This window comes from Oncorhynchus keta, chromosome 28 (genome assembly GCF_023373465.1).
Source record: "Oncorhynchus keta strain PuntledgeMale-10-30-2019 chromosome 28, Oket_V2, whole genome shotgun sequence".
NCBI classification, from domain to species: domain Eukaryota; kingdom Metazoa; phylum Chordata; class Actinopteri; order Salmoniformes; family Salmonidae; genus Oncorhynchus; species Oncorhynchus keta.
The window spans coordinates 68,102,207-68,121,523 of NC_068448.1; the positions used below are offsets into that span (position 1 = coordinate 68,102,207).

Sequence of the window (19,317 nt, forward strand, 5' to 3'; positions counted from 1 at the left end):
CAGTTCAATATGTCTATCCTACCATAGCATGTTTTGCCCCAGAACAACCAGCCTGGTTTCATAGACTAGACGTAACATAGTACATGTAAATCCGAGATACTCAAAATAGTATGATATGTTTTGTTGATTATGATTGAGAGAAGGTTACCTGAGTCAAAAGTAGGGTGGGTGGGTAAGTGTATAACACCAACATCCAGCAAACCAAAGGTTGTATGTTTGAATCATGGGCAACTTTGCAACTACTTACTACTTTACAACTACTTAGCATGTTAGCTAATCCTGCCCCTAGCCTTAACCCTTTAACCTAACTCCTAACCTTAACCTTAACCTTAACCCTAACTCCTAACCCTAACTCCTAACCCTAACCCTAACCCTTAACCTTAACCCTAACCCTTAACCTTAACCCTAAAACCAGTGCTTAATATGCCGGAACAGTATCCGGCAGTGTTTGCAATGTAAACATTCAAATAAAAGGAATCAGAGTTCATTTGAATTGCTTTCCCATTAATTCTCCTGCCCCCTAAAAAAAAAAGTTACATTAAAATGCTGATTTTCAGCCCGCCGCATGATATTCAAAGAATGAATGTGTTTGGGCCTGCCCGGGCTCAACATTATCGCCTATGTTTGAGACCAATGCATGGCCATTGCTGTGGTGAGAGAGTGAGAAGCACTCCTGTATCTCTCTCAGAACTAGACAGATTCCCTCTCTATGATCTCGCTCCCTCTCTCTTCTAGACATGTCATATCTCAACTGTCATCTCTCCAGCATTGCACTTGATCATTTATTTCCCATAGGATCATAGCCGTGGGAAGGGTTCTGGAGGTGCAGCAGCACCCCTGATTCATTTAAATACATTTGCCGAAGTTATAGAATTATTGCTCTCAGTTCAGAAATAAATACAATTATTCAGAATACTAAACCAGGAGTATACCAATTATTCAGAATACTAAACCTGAAATTGAACTACAGATGACCAATAGCTTCTTTTTAAAAAATAGCGTAGCTGTGGATTGTGTTGATGTAGCCCAACCACAAGGCATATAGAACATGTGGCAAATCTGTGAGTGAACAGCATGCAGCCAGAACAAGTCTTTCGCAAGATTTAAAATAGAATCGCGGGAAAACACAGACGGGAAGGTAAATGTCTGCTACTTCAAAGAGAAGACTCTAATATGACCGTTGACTGGCAAAATATTTGATCAACTTCCCGATTGGTCTATTGAGCAGACATTGTTCACTGACTCATTCACTCATTGAGTGAGTCAGTGAAAGCTTTTTCATTTGTTCCATCTGCCTGGAAACATTTACCAAAACAGTGGTCATTTTACCGTGGCAACATAACCTTTGTAGAAAGTGTGCCAATGATATCTTTCAGGTAAAGTAGGCCTGCAATTATATTGGAACATTGGAAAGTATTTTAGAGAAGACTAGTATGTGATAGAACTATAGATTAAACTGTGTCTACACATTATCCATATGCTATTACAGTTTATTCCAACTGTTTACACACGTTTTCAAAACTCTACACACAATTCCCAAAACTGCATACACAAAATGCAAAATGCCTCACATCTCCTTCACAATGTAACACTGCATTCAAAATGCCATAAACACATGTCAGAATGAAGCATTTGCATCAAATGGCAAACACTGCTTTGTTAACACTGTTGTTGTAAATCTAAAGCTCTTTGGTCTTTCATAGGCTTATATCTACATTTCAATACAATGTTCTACAGTGAAAGTAATCTGCTGAGAGGGGTAACAAGTACACTGTAAACACCAATGCAATGTAGAAACAGTGAAAATATTTATTAGGCCAAACAGAGGGGTAACAAGTACAACAAAACCATATGCATATGTAGAAACAAAAGTATATTCTTTTGAATACAGTAAAGAACACAATTACTGTTGGGGTCCCGGGGGGCAGTCCCCATTGGTGGGGGGCAGTCACCAGTGCTAAGCTACGCTTCATCTCTTCTCCGGCCTGGGTCTGGCCACAATACTTCGTCCACATCACAAGATACGTTTTCTCTTGCCAAACATCGAGGGAAGTATCTCCTAGCATGACGTATCCAACCTTGGACAGAGGCAACCTCTATGTCCCCACATGCGTTCTCCATTGCGGCATGCGGGCATAAGGTTGGCGATCATACACTTTCCAGCGCCAGGCTGAGAAGAATTCCTCCATGGGATTTAGAAAAGGTGAATATGGGGGTAGGTACAAAACTACAAATTGTGGATGGGTGGCAAACCAGTTTTGGACCAGAACAGCCCGGTGAAAACTAACATTGTCCCATAAAACCACAAATCTAGCAGGCTCCTGATCTGGATCAGGGACAAGCATTGTGTAAATTGCATCCAGAAAAGTGAGCATATGGCCGGTGTTGTACGGACCCAGTGTGGCATTGTGATGGAGGACTCCGTTTTGAGTGATGGCAGCACACAGTTATATTACCCCCACGCTGTCCAGGGACATTGGTAATTGCCCTCTGTCCTATTACATATCTTCCGCGGCACCTGGTTTTGGTGAGGTTGAAGCCAACCTCATCCACATAAATAAATTCATGGTGAATTACATGGGCATCCAGCTCCAATACTCTCTGTAACAGACAAAAGGATATACAGTTGAGTAAATATGGTATGTCTGAAGTACTGGAAGTAGTGTTGCATACATACCTCTACAAAGTCATGTCGTATATTCTTGACTCTGTCAGAGTATCTCTCAAATGGCACCTTGTAAAGTTGTTTCATCGTCACTCTGTGCTGTTGGAAGATGCGTTGTGTGGTCGACAGGCTTACAGCATTGATGCTGTTAAATATGGTGTCATTATTCAAGATATGCTCTCTTATCTCTTGAATTCAAATTGCATTGCAGTCTCTTGTACATCTGTAAACAAGCGTGGCTTCCGGGTTGGATCCGGGTTGGATCCGCGCTGTGTTAAGAAGCAGTGCGGCTTGGTTGGGTTGTGTATCGGAGGACGCATGACTTTCAACCTTCGTCTCTCCCGGGCCCGTATGGGAGTTGTAGCGATGAGACAAGATAGTAGCTACTAACAAATGGATACCACGAAATTGGGGAGAAAAAAGGGGTAAAAAGAAAAAATGACTTCAAACAGTGTTCAGCATAGGAACTGTAAACAATGTACCAAAAAATGTAGTACAGCATGATAACCAACCTCATTCATTCAATGCATTCAGTGGATGGCTTAGAGTTACAAATGTTTATGCAATACTAGGCAGTCATACGCATTTTACAGTACAGCAACTATCTAATGCTAAAATAGTCATTAGATAGTTGCATACCTGTTCTGATTTCTGAAGGTTCGAATTATGGACGCCACTGTAAATCGATTCAAGTTGGGCTGGACTCTCAGTCCAGCCTCTCTCATGGTCAAACCGTGGTTGATCACATGATCAACAAGTTTTGCCCTAATCTCATCAGAGATGGCTCTCCTTCCTTCTCTTCTTTGCCCTCGTCCTCTTCCTCTCCCTCCTACTCCTCTTGCTCTCTGTCCATTGTTGGCATCCATTGTTCAAAACAGGTCATCTGACCTTTGACCTATTTATAGGCCTATACTACAGTAAAGCAGTGATTGGTTAATGATCAGTTAAGCTATTAGTGTTTGCACTTGTGAGGAGTGTGTGTGTGACTTGGTGAATAAGTGTAGCATTTTGATTGGTTGTGTTTGGAAAAGGAAAGAAAGTTCCTGTTAGATTTTTGTGTTTTAGGTAGAGAATTGTGTGTAGTGTTTTGAAAAAAAAGTGTTTTATGCAGTTAACAACTGAGTCAAAGGCTGAGAAATAGCTTATGGTTTTAGATATTTGGTGTGTAGTTTTGCACTTTGAGTGAGAGGTTTCAAAAATCGTGTGACATGAAAAGATGTTGTGTTTGTTTGTCTAAATCTATAACAACTAGTTTGACTGTATTTTGGGGGATTGTTGTTTTTGTTTTTGTTTGGTTCTTGTCTCGGCACTGAGGCTACAGGTGTAAGATCTTAATTTGACTACATTTGATCTACATTATATTATGCCTCTGTCTGTTCTATCCTGTCTAGGCCTCCAACCCATACCTCCCAACCAGAGGGGGGTCCGTGACCTCCGGTGGCCGTTTACGGTGCACGTCCTGCAGGAACGAGGTGGTGCTGGACCGCCACGGGTTCTACAGGCTCCAGAGGAACCGGCTGGTGGAGAACATCATCGACATGTTCAAACAGGAGTCCACCAGGTGAGAGAGTCATATACTGTAGGAGTCCAAAGGAAAAATAATACTTCCGGTATCTGAACTTTGCTTTCCAACCAAGGTGCATGAACAGATGAGAAAACTGAGGGGAAACTATTTGCTCCATGTTCTCGCTAGCTTGTTACAGGTACGGTACAGTTCTTATTACAGTAATCATTTAAAAACGTAATTATTAAAGAAAGTAACCACCATCTCAGATAGACACCACCACCACCATCATCACTACCATAAGTGGTCCAATTTGCAGGATCCTACTATACCAGACTGAAAGCACAGACATCCAGTTACTCAATTTTGTGACTTTCGGCCAAAATCCATTTCTATGTGTAATTTCCTTAGCTTTCCTTATTCCATTACCAGGCTTTAAACTACTTCCAATATGTCTCTGAATTTCCTACGAGAAGACAGAACAGTGATTTCTAAAAGGTGTTCAGTTAGGGCATTGAACAGGGAATTCTAAAAGTAGGTCAGTTTAGGGCATTGAACAGTGAGATACTCATAATGATAGCAATGTGACATTTTCTCTTCTGATAGAAATATTAAAAACTCATACAACCTACATGCAAAACGTGTTGAAATTGTTCTCAGGGTAAAAAGTCCTGGTGCCACTCATACTGAATGTTTTCTTCAATATTTACTCATTTTCTCACCTTGTGTACCAGACCTCCAGGCTGCCTTATAAAGACACATGGTGGCTGGTGAACGTGACTAGTAGTAGTTTCTAAACTAGAGTTGATAAACAGATAATGAGATACGGGTGATGTTTTCAACTGGGCAGCAGGTAGCCTAGCGGTTAAGAGCGTTGGACCAGTAACTGAAAGGTTGCTGGTTTGAATCCCCGAGCCGACCAGGTGAAAAATCTGCCTATGTGCCCTTGAGCAAGGCACTTAACCCTGATTGCTCTGTAGTGTCTGCTAAATTATTCAAATGTAGATGGCTCCCTCCAGAAGAAACAGCTGTGACGAGAGCTAAATACAGTCAAGGAAGGAAGTAGTTCACAAACATTGCATTTACATGAAGGATTACCTTTTATATTTAACTCCGGTTAAAATAAGTGTTAGGGTTTTTGTAGTGAGAGTGTCGTCTTATCACTGCTTTGCGGTGGGGGTTTGGAGCTATAAGAATGCATGAGATGAACGCGTTGCTTTTAAGCAGGGTAGGGTAGGTTACTTTCTAAATGTAATCCATTAGTTACTAGTTAACCTGTCTGAATTCTTTATCAGTAACAGAACTTCTGGATTACCCACATTTGGTGATGTCATCTCATTACTTTCCATTAGAAGAAGACAAAAGGGATTACTTTCATCAAATGTAATCAGGTGGAACAAATAAACTTTTTCCAATATGTGTGTGTGTGTGTGTGTGTGTGTGTGTGTGTGTGTGTGTGTGTGTGTGTGTGTGTGTGTGTGTGTGTGTGTTTTTTTGAAATTGTGTAACAGTGTGCAAAACTGATTACAGTTACAGATTTTTGTAATCAGATTACATGTAACTGATTACATTATTTTAAGAATAGGAGCCCAGAGGCAATGTAATCTAGCTCTCTACTGTCCTGTATCCAACATCACGCTTAATGCTTCAGGCTTTATTTCTGAGACACAACTCTCTTCCACTTGACACAGAGACACAGAGGGAGAGAGAGAGAGAGAGAGAAAGAGAGAGAGATGGATGGGTGGAATGGAGGGGAAAGGTGCTCTGTGTGTTTGAGGACACTCACTAGCTCGAAAGAGAGAACAAAAGAGAGAAGAAGAGGGATACTTTCTGTGTGTTTTTGAGTGCTTGCTAGTCGGAAAGAGAGCGCGTGTGTATACTGTAGAAAGAAGTGGAGTAGGGACCCTCTAGGGCAACAGAAAAAGGGAGAGAGCGGAGTAGAAGAGGGTCATGTTGTGTGTCTCCTGTGTTGTGTTGGGAGATGGAGGCATTGTGTCTGTCACTCAGCACTGGTGCCCATATGAACCCATAGCCCCGTAGTGAGTCAGAGGGGTGATTCGGTTGGCAAAAGGGGTTCCGGGAACAAGTCAGTCACACAATGATATACTTCCAACTGACTTGGTGTGTGTGTGTGGTATGTATTTGGAGGAAGTGTGACTAATGCCTTGAGGCCTGTACGACACACACAACACTCCATTTAGATAATGTCTGTACAGATGCCCATGGCTCAGGATGTGATGTTACCTATCATCACCTTCTGACTGCATGGTGGGGTGTTCAGTTACCATGGGCAGGCAGCCTGAATCTAACCTCAACTGATCAGGAGAGGAAGCCACTATACTATTACAGTAAGATGCACCCCTAGTATTGGGAGTCTCAGCATATCTCCTTCCCCCTCCAGCAGCTCTAGGCCAGCGGCCCCAGAGAGGACGGAGGAGCAGGCCATGTGCCAAGAGCACGAGGAGAAGGAGATCAACATCTACTGTGTGACCCACAGCGTGCCCACCTGCTCCATGTGCAAGGTGTTTGGAGCCCACCAGGACTGTGAGGTGGCGCCGCTCAAAAGCATGTACCAGACACAGAAGGTGAGGACTGGCTGATGTAGGAAAACATCTTCTTCAAGACATTTACAGAACAGTAGGTCAACTGGGAAAGTTGCCTCCTGTGTATAAGTCAGTGCATTGCAACTCACTCAGTGACTGATGTGTCTTGGCTTCTTGTTCCTGTGTGTGTGTGTGTGTGTGTGTGTGTGTGTGTGTGTGTGTGTGTGTGTGTGTGTGTGTGTGTGTGTGTGTGTGTGTGTGTGTGTGTGTGTGTGTGTGTGTGTGTGTGTGTGTGTGTGTGTGTGTGTGTGTGTGTGTGTGTGTGTGTGTGTGTGGTTGTGCATGCTGGTGGGTGTGCTGCGGCAGCCACAGACGGGGTTGACTGACGGGATAGCGATGATGGTGGGGAACAACGACAGGATCCAGGGCATCATCAGTCAGTTAAAGGAGACCGGCCAGACCATAGAGGTGACTGGCCCAGTGTGGCAGCACCTGTCTTTCTGTCTCTGTCTGTCTGTGTGTCTCTCACACAGCCAGACAACTGAAACCAGGATGTTACTGTAATCAGCCCCCCCCCCCCACCCCATTCCCCACATACACCTAAAAAAATGACTAGGTGTTCTACTGCCTATGTTGTACTGCCTCACACGAATAAACACATAGGTTTCCAGAGATTCCTTCTCCCTCACACATACCAAGAAACATTACTGCCTTTCCACTCGCTCACACTGAGAAACCAGGAGGAGAACTGATGGGGAGAGAGTGGACACCCCTGATGTGCACATGCACAACACACACACACACACACACACACACACACACACACACACACACACACACACACACACACACACACACACACACACACACACACACACACACACACACACACACACACACACACACACTGGAGTTGATGAGCTAGCTAGTAGCTGTACTGGGGAGGAAACTGGAGCGTCCCCTCTGTGTCACTCATGGTGGTGTTACCCAGGATTGCCATGTAGAGCTGGGTCGTGTTCAGACCTGGGTCGTGTCCACTAGGCACGGAACGAGAGAAAACACTTATGTGTGTCCGTCTGTCTGTCTGGGGGTTTTGTGTGGTTGCCTGTGTACTGGCAGGAGGCAGAAGTCCCAGGTGTGTGAGAAGTTGGACCATCTGTAAACCATCTTGGAGGAGAGGAAGAGGGACTTAAATTTGAAGTTGGCGGCCGAGCAGGAAGAGAAGTACATAGATTGTTTTAACCAAGAAGTACAAAGAGCACCTGGAGCGGAGCTGGAGGACCGTAGAGACAGGCATACAGACCATGGAGTAACCAGAGATGGCCGCCTTCTTACAGGTGACTGCCACAAATAAACTTCCTCAACATTCAGGCTTGAATCCTGATTTAGGTTTCACACTGCAAAAGACCTCCTTAAAAAGGGAGTACATTTGCTGCCTAACAGTAATTCTTGATCAAACAAAGTATGTGTTTCATGTACCACATTATTTACAGATCTATAGAGACCACACAGAATAAGGGAAGCCTGACTCTCCGTGTGTGTGTGTCAGGATTGGGGAGGCGTCGAGCACCTCCCACCTGGATAAGGTGGAGCTTGGATATGAGGTGATGGATCACACCACTGTTAACTCCTGGAGAGAGGGCAGGGCTCTGCGTAACATCGACTTCATCTCAGGTAGAAATAGTTGGCAGTGAAGCGTCTTCTTGGGCGATATAGACAAAAATCCATATCGTGATAAATTGGCTGAATTGATGTGATAACGATAAATAGAACAATAAGTTGATAACATTAATGTGCACCATAGTTGTATTTATTTATTATCCTTTAAACTACTATTGCTAGTTTGATAGTTGTAGTGTCACGATCACTGTATGAAGCGGACCAAAGCGCAGCATGAATGCATTCTTTTATTGAACGACGAAAAACCACAAAGTAAACTGAACAAGCTTATGGTTCCCAATCAGAGACAATGACTAACACCTGCCACTGATTGAGAACCATATCAGGCCAAACACAGAAACAGACAAACTAGACATACAACATAGAATGCCCACTCAGATCACACCCTGACCAAACAAAACATAGAAACATACAAAGCAAACTATGGTCAGGGCGTGACATGTAGCCATCAATTGTCCCAATGAATATCCCCCATATTAGCAAACATTTCATTTCAAACTTCACATTTCTTTAGTATAGGCTACTTATCATAATGAACTATATCAGCAATGTGCCTGCGATAAGTGATCTGTATGATCGGTGTGGATCATTTCTGGTTTATCGTCCCAGCTCTAGGTCTTCTTGAGTATCCCTGCACACAGATGCTCTGTCACTGTGTCTCTCTATGTTAATAAGTGATGTATTGTTGTCTCTACCTTCTTTCCCTTTGTGCTGTGCCCAATAATGTTTATACCATGTTTTCTGCTGCTACCATGTTGTTGCTACCATGCTGTGTTGTCATGTGTTGCTGCCTTGCTACTGTATGTTGTTGTCTTAGGTCTCTCTTTATGTAGTGTTGTGTTGTCTCTCTTTATGTAGTGTTGTGTTGTCTCTCTTTATGTAGTGTTGTCTCTCTTTATGTAGTGTTGTCTTAGGTCTCTCTTTATGTAGTGGTGTGTTGTCTCTCTTTATGTAGTGTTGTGTTGTCTCTCTTTATGTAGTGTTGTGTTGTCTCTCTTTATGTAGTGTTGTGTTGTCTCTCTTTATGTAGTGTTGTGTTGTCTCTCTTTATGTAGTGTTGTGTTGTCTCTCTTTATGTAGTGTTGTGTTGTCTCTCTTTATGTAGTGTTGTGTTGTCTCTCTTTATGTAGTGTTGTGTTGTCTCTCTTTATGTAGTGTTGTGTTGTCTCTCTTTATGTAGTGTTGTCTCTCTTGTCGTCATGTCGTCGTGTTTTGTCCTATTTTTTTTTCCTTTCTTTTTTCTTTTTTCTTTTTAAATCCCAGGACCCGTCCCCGCAGGAGGCGTTTTGCCTTTTGGTAGGCCGTCATTGTAAATAAGAATTTGTTCATAACTGACTTGTCTGGTTAAATAAAGGTCAAATAAAAATAAATAAAAGTCTGTCCCTGCACACAGAGGCTATGTCATTGTCAACATCTCAGGTCCTAGAGGGATGAGGGGGTGCACCTCAATTGTCAACATCTCAGGTCCTAGAGGGATGGGGGCGTGCATCTCAATTGTCAACATCTCAGGTCCTAGAGGGATGGGGGGGTGCATCTCAAGTGTCAACATCTCAGGTCCTAGAGGGATGGGGGCGCATCTCAATTGTCTTGTGTGATTTCCTTTCCTTGTTTTCTGTGTGCCATCTTTATTGATCTGAAAACAGGCTAGGTAAAAGCAACATTAAGCTTTCCATAGATGCTGTTGTTTTTCTTAATTCATCCCTCACTTCCATATCCCTCTGTCTGTAAATGACGAAGATGAGTATGAGGAGGTAGATGGTGCAGAAGCCTCTAGATGCTGATCAAATGTCCATTTTGAGTTTTTCCCCTAATGCAGGGTTCCCCAACTGGCTGAAAAAGACTGTAAAAAAAACACCAGCAAATCAGCTCCATGTGATTTTAATTTGGGAAATCTGTTCCAAAGTATTCCTACGCATAGAAGAGAGATATATGGTCATATACAAATGTAAACAAGGTTTTATGTTTTTGTCAAGTATTGTATCTGTTTGGGCTTCTTGCGGTCAATTTGCAATCTACAAATTATTTGTAATTAAGTTCCAGCCCCCTGACCATCCGCTCAATAACAAATTGTCCCACGGCTGAATCTAGTTGATGATCCCTACCCTAATGGTTAAGGTTAGGAGTGGGAGAGGAAGAGGGAAAGCTGATCCGCGATCAGTGCCTATTGCCAATGACCTGGAGCATACCTGCACAGGTGATAGACTTATCATTCTGGCACAAAACTTTCCTGGGACTTCCTCCCAAGTCTGTGGTTGGTGCAGCTGGACATGGACATGTTTTTTGCCCAATAGGAGTGCATTTCAGGACTTGGAGTCAGGAAGTTCACTATGGGAAAACTTTTTTGCCTGATTAAATTCATGTCTGAGTCTACCTATTTAAATACAAAAGGAATGTACTACCAGTGTTTTTGTTTTGTTTTTTCAAAAGGAGATGTGGCTCGTTTTAGCGTTCCCTCAGACTGCCATTGTAGCACTTGCAGCAGTGCTGTTTTTTAATGAAGTTGGCAAGATGCCACCGTCTGATCTACATCATTAGAGAATATCATAGGCTGAACATCTCAAACAAGAACTTTTGGAGGATTTTTATGGTTTTTGCCTTTTTATGTCTGTTTTTAATGAAGAAGTATTCGAATCAAATCAAATCAAATTTATTTATATAGCCCTTCGTACATCAGCTGATATCTCAAAGTGCTGTACAGAAACCCAGCCTAAAACCCCAAACAGCAAAACAGCAAGCAATGTAGGTGTAGAAGCACGGTGGCTAGGAAAAACTCCCTAGAAAGGCCAAAACCTAGGAAGAAACCAAGAGAGGAACCAGGCTATGAGGGGTGACCAGTCCTCTTCTGGCTGTGCCGGGTGGAGATTATAACAGAACATGGCCAAGATGTTCAAATGTTCATAAATGACCAGCATGGTCAAATAATAATAACCACAGTAGTTGTCGAGGGTGCAGCAAGTCTGCACCTCAGGAGTAAATGTCAGTTGGCTTTTCATAGCCGATTATTAAGAGTATCTCTACCACTCCTGCTGTCTCTAGAGAGTTGAAAACAGCATGTCTGGGACAGGTAGCACGTCCGGTGAACAGGTCAGGGTTCCATAGCCGCAGGCAGAACAGTTGAAACTGGAGCAGCAGCACGGCCAGGTGGACTGGGGACAGCAAGGAGTCCTCATGTATTCCATGAAGGAACGCACAGGTGGTAAGATAAAGCAAAATTATATTTGGTAACATTAGGACTTCACATGGGAGAATAATATATAGGTTTAATATATACAGTATAAGTTCAAACTTCAATTATAACTTCAATTACTGTAAGAGACAGCAAGCAGTTTTTACTCCTTTGAAAAAAATAAGGAAAAAAATGTTTTTAAGACGTTTTTATTTTGCCTGCGTATTGTCACAGTGTATATTACGTTGCAGGTCAGGTGTCCTTCCTTAGTGTATAACATCTGAATGCACCACTACTTCCTCCCTGTAGAAACCTTGTCTCGCTGTTCACACGTCTCACTGCCTCGGTTCAGCTAAAGATGTCAGGGAGCTTGTTGTGCAATCTATATACCTCCTTCCATCTGAGTGGAGGGAGTGTGTGTGTGTGTGTGTGTGTGTGTGTGTGTGTGTGTGTGTGTGTGTGTGTGTGTGTGTGTGTGTGTGTGTGTGTGTGTGTGTGTGTGTGTGTGTGTGTGTGTGTGTGTGTGTGTGTGTGTGTGTGTGTGTGTGTGTGTGTGTGTGTGTGTGTGTGTGTGTGTGAGAGAGAGAGAGAGAGGTGGATCTTGAGGTGTGTGCTTTAACGTGTCTCACACACACGGATCCATGTAGAGATACATCTAATCAGATATCACACCTGATAGTCTGGTTAATCAGTTCAGTTTCTCCAGATACCTTGAGTGGTGTTAGGTTTGTTTCACTGCACACCTGATGTACTATTTTCCTTTTGTACATTTCACGTAATCTCTTCAGTTTTATTAACCTGTTTCAACTGTCCATCTACTAGCCAGTCATAGTGCTCCCCCTCCCCACAGACCTCCCCTGCTCCCCCTCCCCACAGACCTCCCCTGCCCCCCCCACCCACAGACCTCTCCTAATCCCCCTCCCCACAGACCTCTCCCTCCCCACAGACCTCCCCTACTCCCCCTCCCCACAGACCTCCCCTGGTCTCTGAGATGATTTAACCAGCAGGTATCGAAACCGGATCCAGATCTATCATTTACGCCTTCATTCCAATCACGTTTGCAGCATAGTTCACTGCAACCTTTCCAACTTAGGCTCTGTGCTGTAATAAGCCCCCTGTTACTATGTAGGGCAGACAATGGACCTTGACTCACAGACACACATCAATTGCTTTGTGTATTTTGACCCCACGGCCCGTGTCCACGATCAGAGAACACACACCAGGCAGAGAGCTGATCCCAAATCAGTTCAAAGAACTGGAAAAACTCTTAACATGTTTTGTTAGATCTGTATTATTAAGAGTAATCTTCCTTTTTGAATATTTATTTTTGGACTTATTTCTCAACACATTGCAAATGGTATATCAACTATTGTCGTTGGTTTGAAAAGGACAGGTGCTGCTGTTCGATGCTCATACAATTAGACATATACAGGAATCTAAGAAAGCTCACGCCCTGTCCTCACACTTTCTTCTGTTGTACGGACTTCTGTAGGTTACACAGACAATCCTGTTCAGTTTGAATTTGCTAGACACTTCAGATCAGTGAAAGGTTTGTGTACAGTATTTAAACAATACCAAATTTAGATTCAAATGTTTTCAAGGTTATAACTATTATGGGCAATAAACTGTTGAATTTTAAAATATCCACAGGAAAGTGCAAACATAACTTTTCAGATTTTATTGAAAAATATAAATATAAGACATTCTCTTGCACAAAAAAAAATTGACTGGTTGCTCATAAGTTTATTAACAAACTTAAATAACATAACATACAATAAAACCTCCTAAGCCTATAAGGTCTACCAAAAAATATGTTCATATCTTAAAGAAAGAAACTTGTATATGCTACAGTTTGGATTGAGCACTTTAACAACAGTAGCCTAATATAAATTAACAGGACATAGTTTATCTTGCATGATACAGGCTACAATCTGAGAATTACACAAGTCATGTACAAGCCAATTTAGTCTCCATCGTTGGAAGTTAAAGCTATAAAATAAATCATTATAAACAAAGATGGAAAAGCAGCACTATGGTATAGATAATTGTGTTTTGAGCTAAACGTAAAAACAAATCTTTGGCGGATGGATTGATGCAGTTTTCATTTCCCGAAGATCTCCATCATTTTTCTGTTGCTATGGGCTTGTTGCTGTAACTGTTCCGCTCTGGACATCTCCATCATCTGTCGAAGCATGTGGAACGTGAGATCTAGAGATATCGGCGGGTCGTCGGACCTCCTCCCCCTCTCCATCGAGTCGTCGAGCTGGTTCGCGAAGCCGCTGATGAACCTATTGATGTCCCCAACTTTGCCTTGTAGAAGGCGCTGCGTCAGCTGGAGCTGCAAGGCTCTGTTGTAGACCGCTGGGGAGCCCTCGGGGTGCATGGCTTTCGGTGCAGACGCGGCAGAGTTGCGGTTCCCGTTGCCCAGTCGGATGTAGTATTCCTCTCCGAGTCGCGTCAGGAGGGGAAGAGACTGTTGCTGCGCGTCGGGCTGTGGAGCGGTGGAGCGCTGGACATCGTCAGGGCTCTCGACAGCCCTACATTCATAGCGCGGTAAGAAGGCAACCAGCAGAACCACGGTGGTGACAAGTAAATTGAGCTTCATGTCAGGGGATCAACAGGAATCTAAAAAAGAAAGGAGCCAATTAACTTCACGTCTCCTCTCAATTCTGATTATTTCTGTACAATAAGTTGATGCGTAATTTGTGCGTAAAATGGAAAGGCGAGTTGCTGGATAATATAAATTAAATGTGCATGACTTTTATGTAAAAGTTTTCAATGCACTGTCTAGAATTTTAATCTCTGGTCGTCTAGCATTGTCGAACTAGGAATTTACAGCTAGATATACATAAAATAGAATATGTAAATTCAAAGTAATCCATTTAGTGGTCCATAAATCCAGGGGTTGATGAAATGTCCACAAAATCACAAGGAGAGCTAGCAGAGAGAGAGACTATATTATTTATGATCTTTCGGTATCCATCAAGTTAATATAAACAACTATGAACAGCTTTTCATGTTGAGGAAAAAGGAACATGTAATGTCACCTGCCGACAGACAAATGTAAATAAAAGTTTAAAATTAAGTATGATATATGAATGGACTTGTTGCCAACAGAAATGGTCTCATACCTTCAGTTGAGCCGTTGTGTGTCCTGGTCTTCTTCCAGTAGTGTTGTTCAGGAAATTGGTATAAGGTGTTCTTCAAAGAAAGAACGGCAACTTGGATTTATATAGCCAAGACCCGCGACAATTGTTCCGCTCTGAGCTCAGAGATTGCGTCTGCGCATGTGTGTAACTTGAAGGAATGCATCTGTGAAAGTCTGGGATAGTTTGAATGGGATGAGTCATAATGTTTGTGTGTGTGTGTGTGTGTGTGTGTGTGTGTGTGTGTGTGTGTGTGTGTGTGTGTGTGTGTGTGTGTGTGTGTGTGTGTGTGTGTGTGTGTGTGTGTGTGTGTGTGTGTGTGTGTGTGTGTGTGTGTGTGTGTGCTTTCAACACAGACAGGCTTGGATGTGGATATAATTGTTTGACCATACCCACTAGGCACACACAGTTCAACATCTAGTTGTAATTTACATTTGGATGAGTTGTCAAATGTGAAATTAACAAAACATTTCACCATGTCATTGAATTTAGGTTAAAAGAAAAACATACGAAATGACCTGATGTTGAGGACTTTTTGCAAATCCAATTCCTTTTTCGCGTTGATTCAACGTCATCGTGGATTTTATTTTGTCGTTGTAGAAATTACGTGGAAACAACGTTGATTTAACCCGTTTTTTCCCAGTGGGTAGTTGATCTTTATCTTAGTGACTGGTCTGTCCTACAAGAAAGAGCCTGTATAATAATGTTATGCACAAGAGGTGTTCAGAAAATGGACAGAATTGTAATTTTGGTGGGGCACTTCTCATAATGAATCTCAGTCAGACAATCAAATGCCAGACTTTGTGCCCTGAATTATAAATTGGAAATAAAATAGTGCTGAGCCTTGATTAATATTTATAACAGATGACCTCAGAGTAAACTCTAAATTAACATAATTGTACTAATTAACTTCAAGATGCACAGATGGGCCCAAAATGCACCTGCCCAACATTTCATGGCAATATGGTAATCCCTTAAAATGTCTTAAACAGAATGTTCAGAATGCTATAGGAGTTCAACTTACTAGAGCTCAACCAATCTCAACTAAGCAATGCATTACTGTTTGTTAACATTCTCCTAACCACTCCAGATGGCCTGCGTTGTATTCTGTAGGTGAACCTGCAAACATCTCAGTGTGTGACAGAGTGAGGGGCGTTCACCACCACCACCACTAGCACCACCACCACCACCACCACTAGCACCACCACCACCACCACCACCACTAGCACCACCACCACCACCACTAGCACCACCACCACCACTAGCACCATCACCACCACTAGCACCACCACCACCACCACCACTAGCACCACCACCACCACCACCACCACTAGCACCACCACCACCACCACCACCACCACCACCACCACCACTAGCACCACCACCACCACCACCATCAATACCACCACCAACACCACCACCACCACCACTAGCAGCAGCAGCAGCGTTTCTCAATGATTCATTACTGCTGCACACATGTACGTCACTAGCTGTGTTACTCCTGTCTTCTCCCCCCTCCAGCCCCGCCAGCCCCGCCAGCCCCTCCAGCCCCGCCAGCCTCACCAGCCCCGCCAGGCCACCACCTCCCCGCCAGGCCACCACCTCCCCGCCAGCCCCTCCAGCCCCGCCAGGCCACCACCTCCCCCGCCAGCCCCTCCAGCCCCGCCAGCCCCGCCAGGCCACCACCTCCCCCGCTAGCCCCTCCAGCCCCTCCAGCCCCTCCAGCCCCGCCAGCCCATCCAGCCCCGCCAGCCCCACCAGCCCCGCCAGGCCACCACCTCCCCCGCCAGCCCCTCCAGCCCCACCAGCCCCGCCAGGCCACCACCTCCCCCCGCCAGCCCCGCCAGCCCTGCCAGCCCCTCCAGCCCCGCCAGCCCCACCAGCCCCGCCAGGCCACCACCTCCCCCTGCCAGCCCTGCCAGCCCCGCCAGCCCCACCAGCCCCGCCAGGCCACCACCTCAAGTGACGCTCTCTCTCTCTCTCTCTCTCTCTCTCTCTCTCTCTCTCTAGCTCTCTCTTTCTCTTTCTCTGCCATTCTGCTTCCACATACACATATATGGTTTTAAATTGTAGTTTAAAATGTTCATTTTGTGCTATTGTCCCTAAAATGTTGATGTCTCATCCTTAGACCCCCACATTTTGCCATGTCTTTCTCTGCCACGTCATTTAGTCAACTGTGGTATGAAAAGCAGAGAAAACAATATTTCCCATCTGTGGTTTACAAAGAACCCCAGGGACTAATGCAATGAAATAACATGAAAAGTGGGTTCTTTCCCGGAATAGCTTAACGTTATTACATTTGATAACAGCATCCATCTTCTGACTAAGGTGACGGTCTGACAGGATAACTGTAGAAAATGGGACAAGTGAGGATTTCAAGTTCCCGAACATAATTGCAAATTTGACCATGATGAGCTGAATACAGTGTTGTAGCGGTGTTACAGCAGTGTTGTAGCTGTGTTGTAGTGGTGTTGTAGCGGTGTTGTAGTGGTGTTGTAGCGGTATTGTAGCGGTGTTGTAGCGGTGTTAGACGGTGTTATAGCGGTGTTGTAGCGGTGTTGTAGTGGTGTTGTAGAGGTGTTATAGTGGTGTTGTAGCGGTGTTGTAGCGGTGTTAGAAAATGTTATAGTGGTGTTGTAGTGGTGTTGTAGTGGTGTTGTAGCGGTGTTATAGCAGTGTTGTGGCGGTATTGTAACGGTGTTAGAAAGTGTTATAGTGGTGTTGTAGTGGTGTTGTAGCAGTGTTGTAGCGGTGTTAGACGGTGTTATAGTGGTGTAGTAGCGGTATTGTAGCAGTGTTGTAGCAGTGTTAGACGGTGTTGTAGTGGTGTTGTAGTGGTGTTGTAGCGGTGTTGTAGCAGTGTTATAGTGGTGTTGTAGCGGTGTTGTAGCGGTGTTAGAAAGTGTTATAGTGGTGTTGTAGCGGTGTTGTAGAGGTGTTATAGTGGTGTTGTAGTGGTGTTGTAGCGGTGTTAGAAAATGTTATAGTGGTGTTGTAGTGGTGTTGTAGTGGTGTTGTAGCGGTGTTATAGCAGTGTTGTAGCGGTATTGTAACGGTGTTAGAAAGTGTTATAGTGGTGTTGTAGTGGTGTTGTAGCAGTGTTGTAGCGGTGTTAGACGGTGTTATAGTGGTGTAGTAGCGGTATTGTAGCAGTGTTGTAGCAGTGTTAGACGGTGTTGTAGTGGTGTTGTAGTGGTGTTGTAGCGGTGTTGTAGCAGTGTTATAGTGGTGTTGTAGAGGTGTTGTAGCGGTGTTAGAAAGTGTTATAGTGGTGTTGTAGCGGTGTTGTAGCGGTGTTAGAAAGTGTTATAGTGGTGTTGTAGCGGTGTTAGAGGCTGTTATAGTGGTGTTGTAGCGGTGTTGTAGTGGTATTGTAGCGGTGTTATAGTGGTGTTGTAGTGGTGTTAGACTGTGTTATAGCAGTGTTGTAGCGGTATTGTAGCGGTGTTAGAACGTGTTACAGTGGTGTTGTAGCGGTGTTAGATGGTGTTGTAGCGGTGTTAGATGGTGTTGTAGCGGTGTTATAGCAGTGTTGTAGCGATGTTGTAGCGGTGTTAGATGGTGTTGTAGCGGTGTTAGACGGTGTTGTAGCGGTGTAAGATGGTGTTATAGTGGTGTTGTAGCGGTGTTGTAGCGGTGTTAGACAGTGTTGTAGCGGTGTTAGAAGGTGTTATAGTGGTGTTGTATCGGTGTTGTAGCTGTGTTAGACGTGTTATAGTGGTGTTGTAGCGGTATTAGACAATGTTATAGTGGTGTTATAGTGGTGTTGTAGCGGTGTTAGACGGTGTTATAGTGGTGGTGTAGCAGTGTTATAGCGGTGGTGTAGAAGTGTTGTAGCGGTGTTGTAGCAGTGTTGTAGCGGTGTTGTAGCAGTGTTGTAGAGGTGGTGTAGCAGTGTTGTAGCGGTGTTAGACGATGTTATAGTGGTGTTGTAGCTGTATTGTAGCGGTGTTGTAGTGGTGTTATAGTGGTGTTGTAGCGGTGTTAGACGGTGTTGTAGTGGTGTTGTAGTGGTGTTGTAGCGGTGTTGTAGCAGTGTTGTAGCAGTGTTAGATGGTGTTATAGTGGTTTTGTGGCGGTGTTAGATGGTGTTATAGTGGTGTTGTAGCGGTGTTGTAGCGGTGGTGTAGCAGTGTTGTAGCGGTGGTGTAGCAGTGTTGTAGCGTTGTTGTAGCAGTGTTAGACGGTGTTATAGCGATGGTGTAGCTGTGTTGTACTGGTGTTGTAGCTGTGTTGTAGTGGTGTTGTAGCGGTGTTGTAGTGGTGTTGTAGCGGTGTTAGACGGTGTTATAGCGGTGTTGTAGCGGTGTTGTAGCGGTGTTGTAGTGGTGTTGTAGCGGTGTTGTAGTGGTGTTGTAGTGGTGTTGTAGCGGTGTTGTAGCGGTGTTGTAGCAGTGTTGTAGCGGTGTTGTAGTGGTGTTGTAGCAGTGTTGTAGCGGTGTTAGACGGTGTTATAGTGGTGTTGTAGCGGTGTTAGATGGTGTTATAGTGGTGTTGTAGCGGTGTTGTAGAGGTGTTATAGTGGTGTTGTAGCGGTGTTGTAGCGGTGTTAGAAAATGTTATAGTGGTGTTGTAGTGGTGTTGTAGTGGTGTTGTAGGGGTGTTATAGCAGT

At 44.0% G+C, this 19,317-nt stretch overlaps 2 protein-coding genes across 2 annotated transcripts; one reads left to right on the top strand and one right to left on the bottom strand.

The window, feature by feature from the left end:
- Window positions 1-620: 620 nt before the first annotated feature.
- On the top strand, window positions 621-8,406 carry LOC127913031 (tripartite motif-containing protein 55-like). Its single transcript, XM_052484246.1, has 6 exons — window positions 621-652; window positions 1,268-1,376; window positions 4,057-4,226; window positions 6,571-6,754; window positions 7,085-7,206; window positions 8,262-8,406. The coding sequence occupies exons 1-6, from the start codon at window positions 621-623 to the stop codon at window positions 8,404-8,406; spliced, it is 762 nt and encodes a 253-aa protein (XP_052340206.1).
- Window positions 8,407-13,281: 4,875 nt separating this feature from the next.
- On the bottom strand, window positions 13,282-14,804 carry LOC118360530 (corticoliberin-1-like). Its single transcript, XM_035739773.1, has 2 exons — window positions 14,690-14,804; window positions 13,282-14,183 (listed from the first exon to the last, which is right to left on the bottom strand). Exon 2 carries the CDS (start codon window positions 14,161-14,163, stop codon window positions 13,660-13,662), a length of 504 nt encoding a protein of 167 aa, XP_035595666.1. The 5' UTR covers window positions 14,164-14,183; window positions 14,690-14,804; the 3' UTR covers window positions 13,282-13,659.
- Between the last annotated feature and the right edge of the window lie 4,513 nt (window positions 14,805-19,317).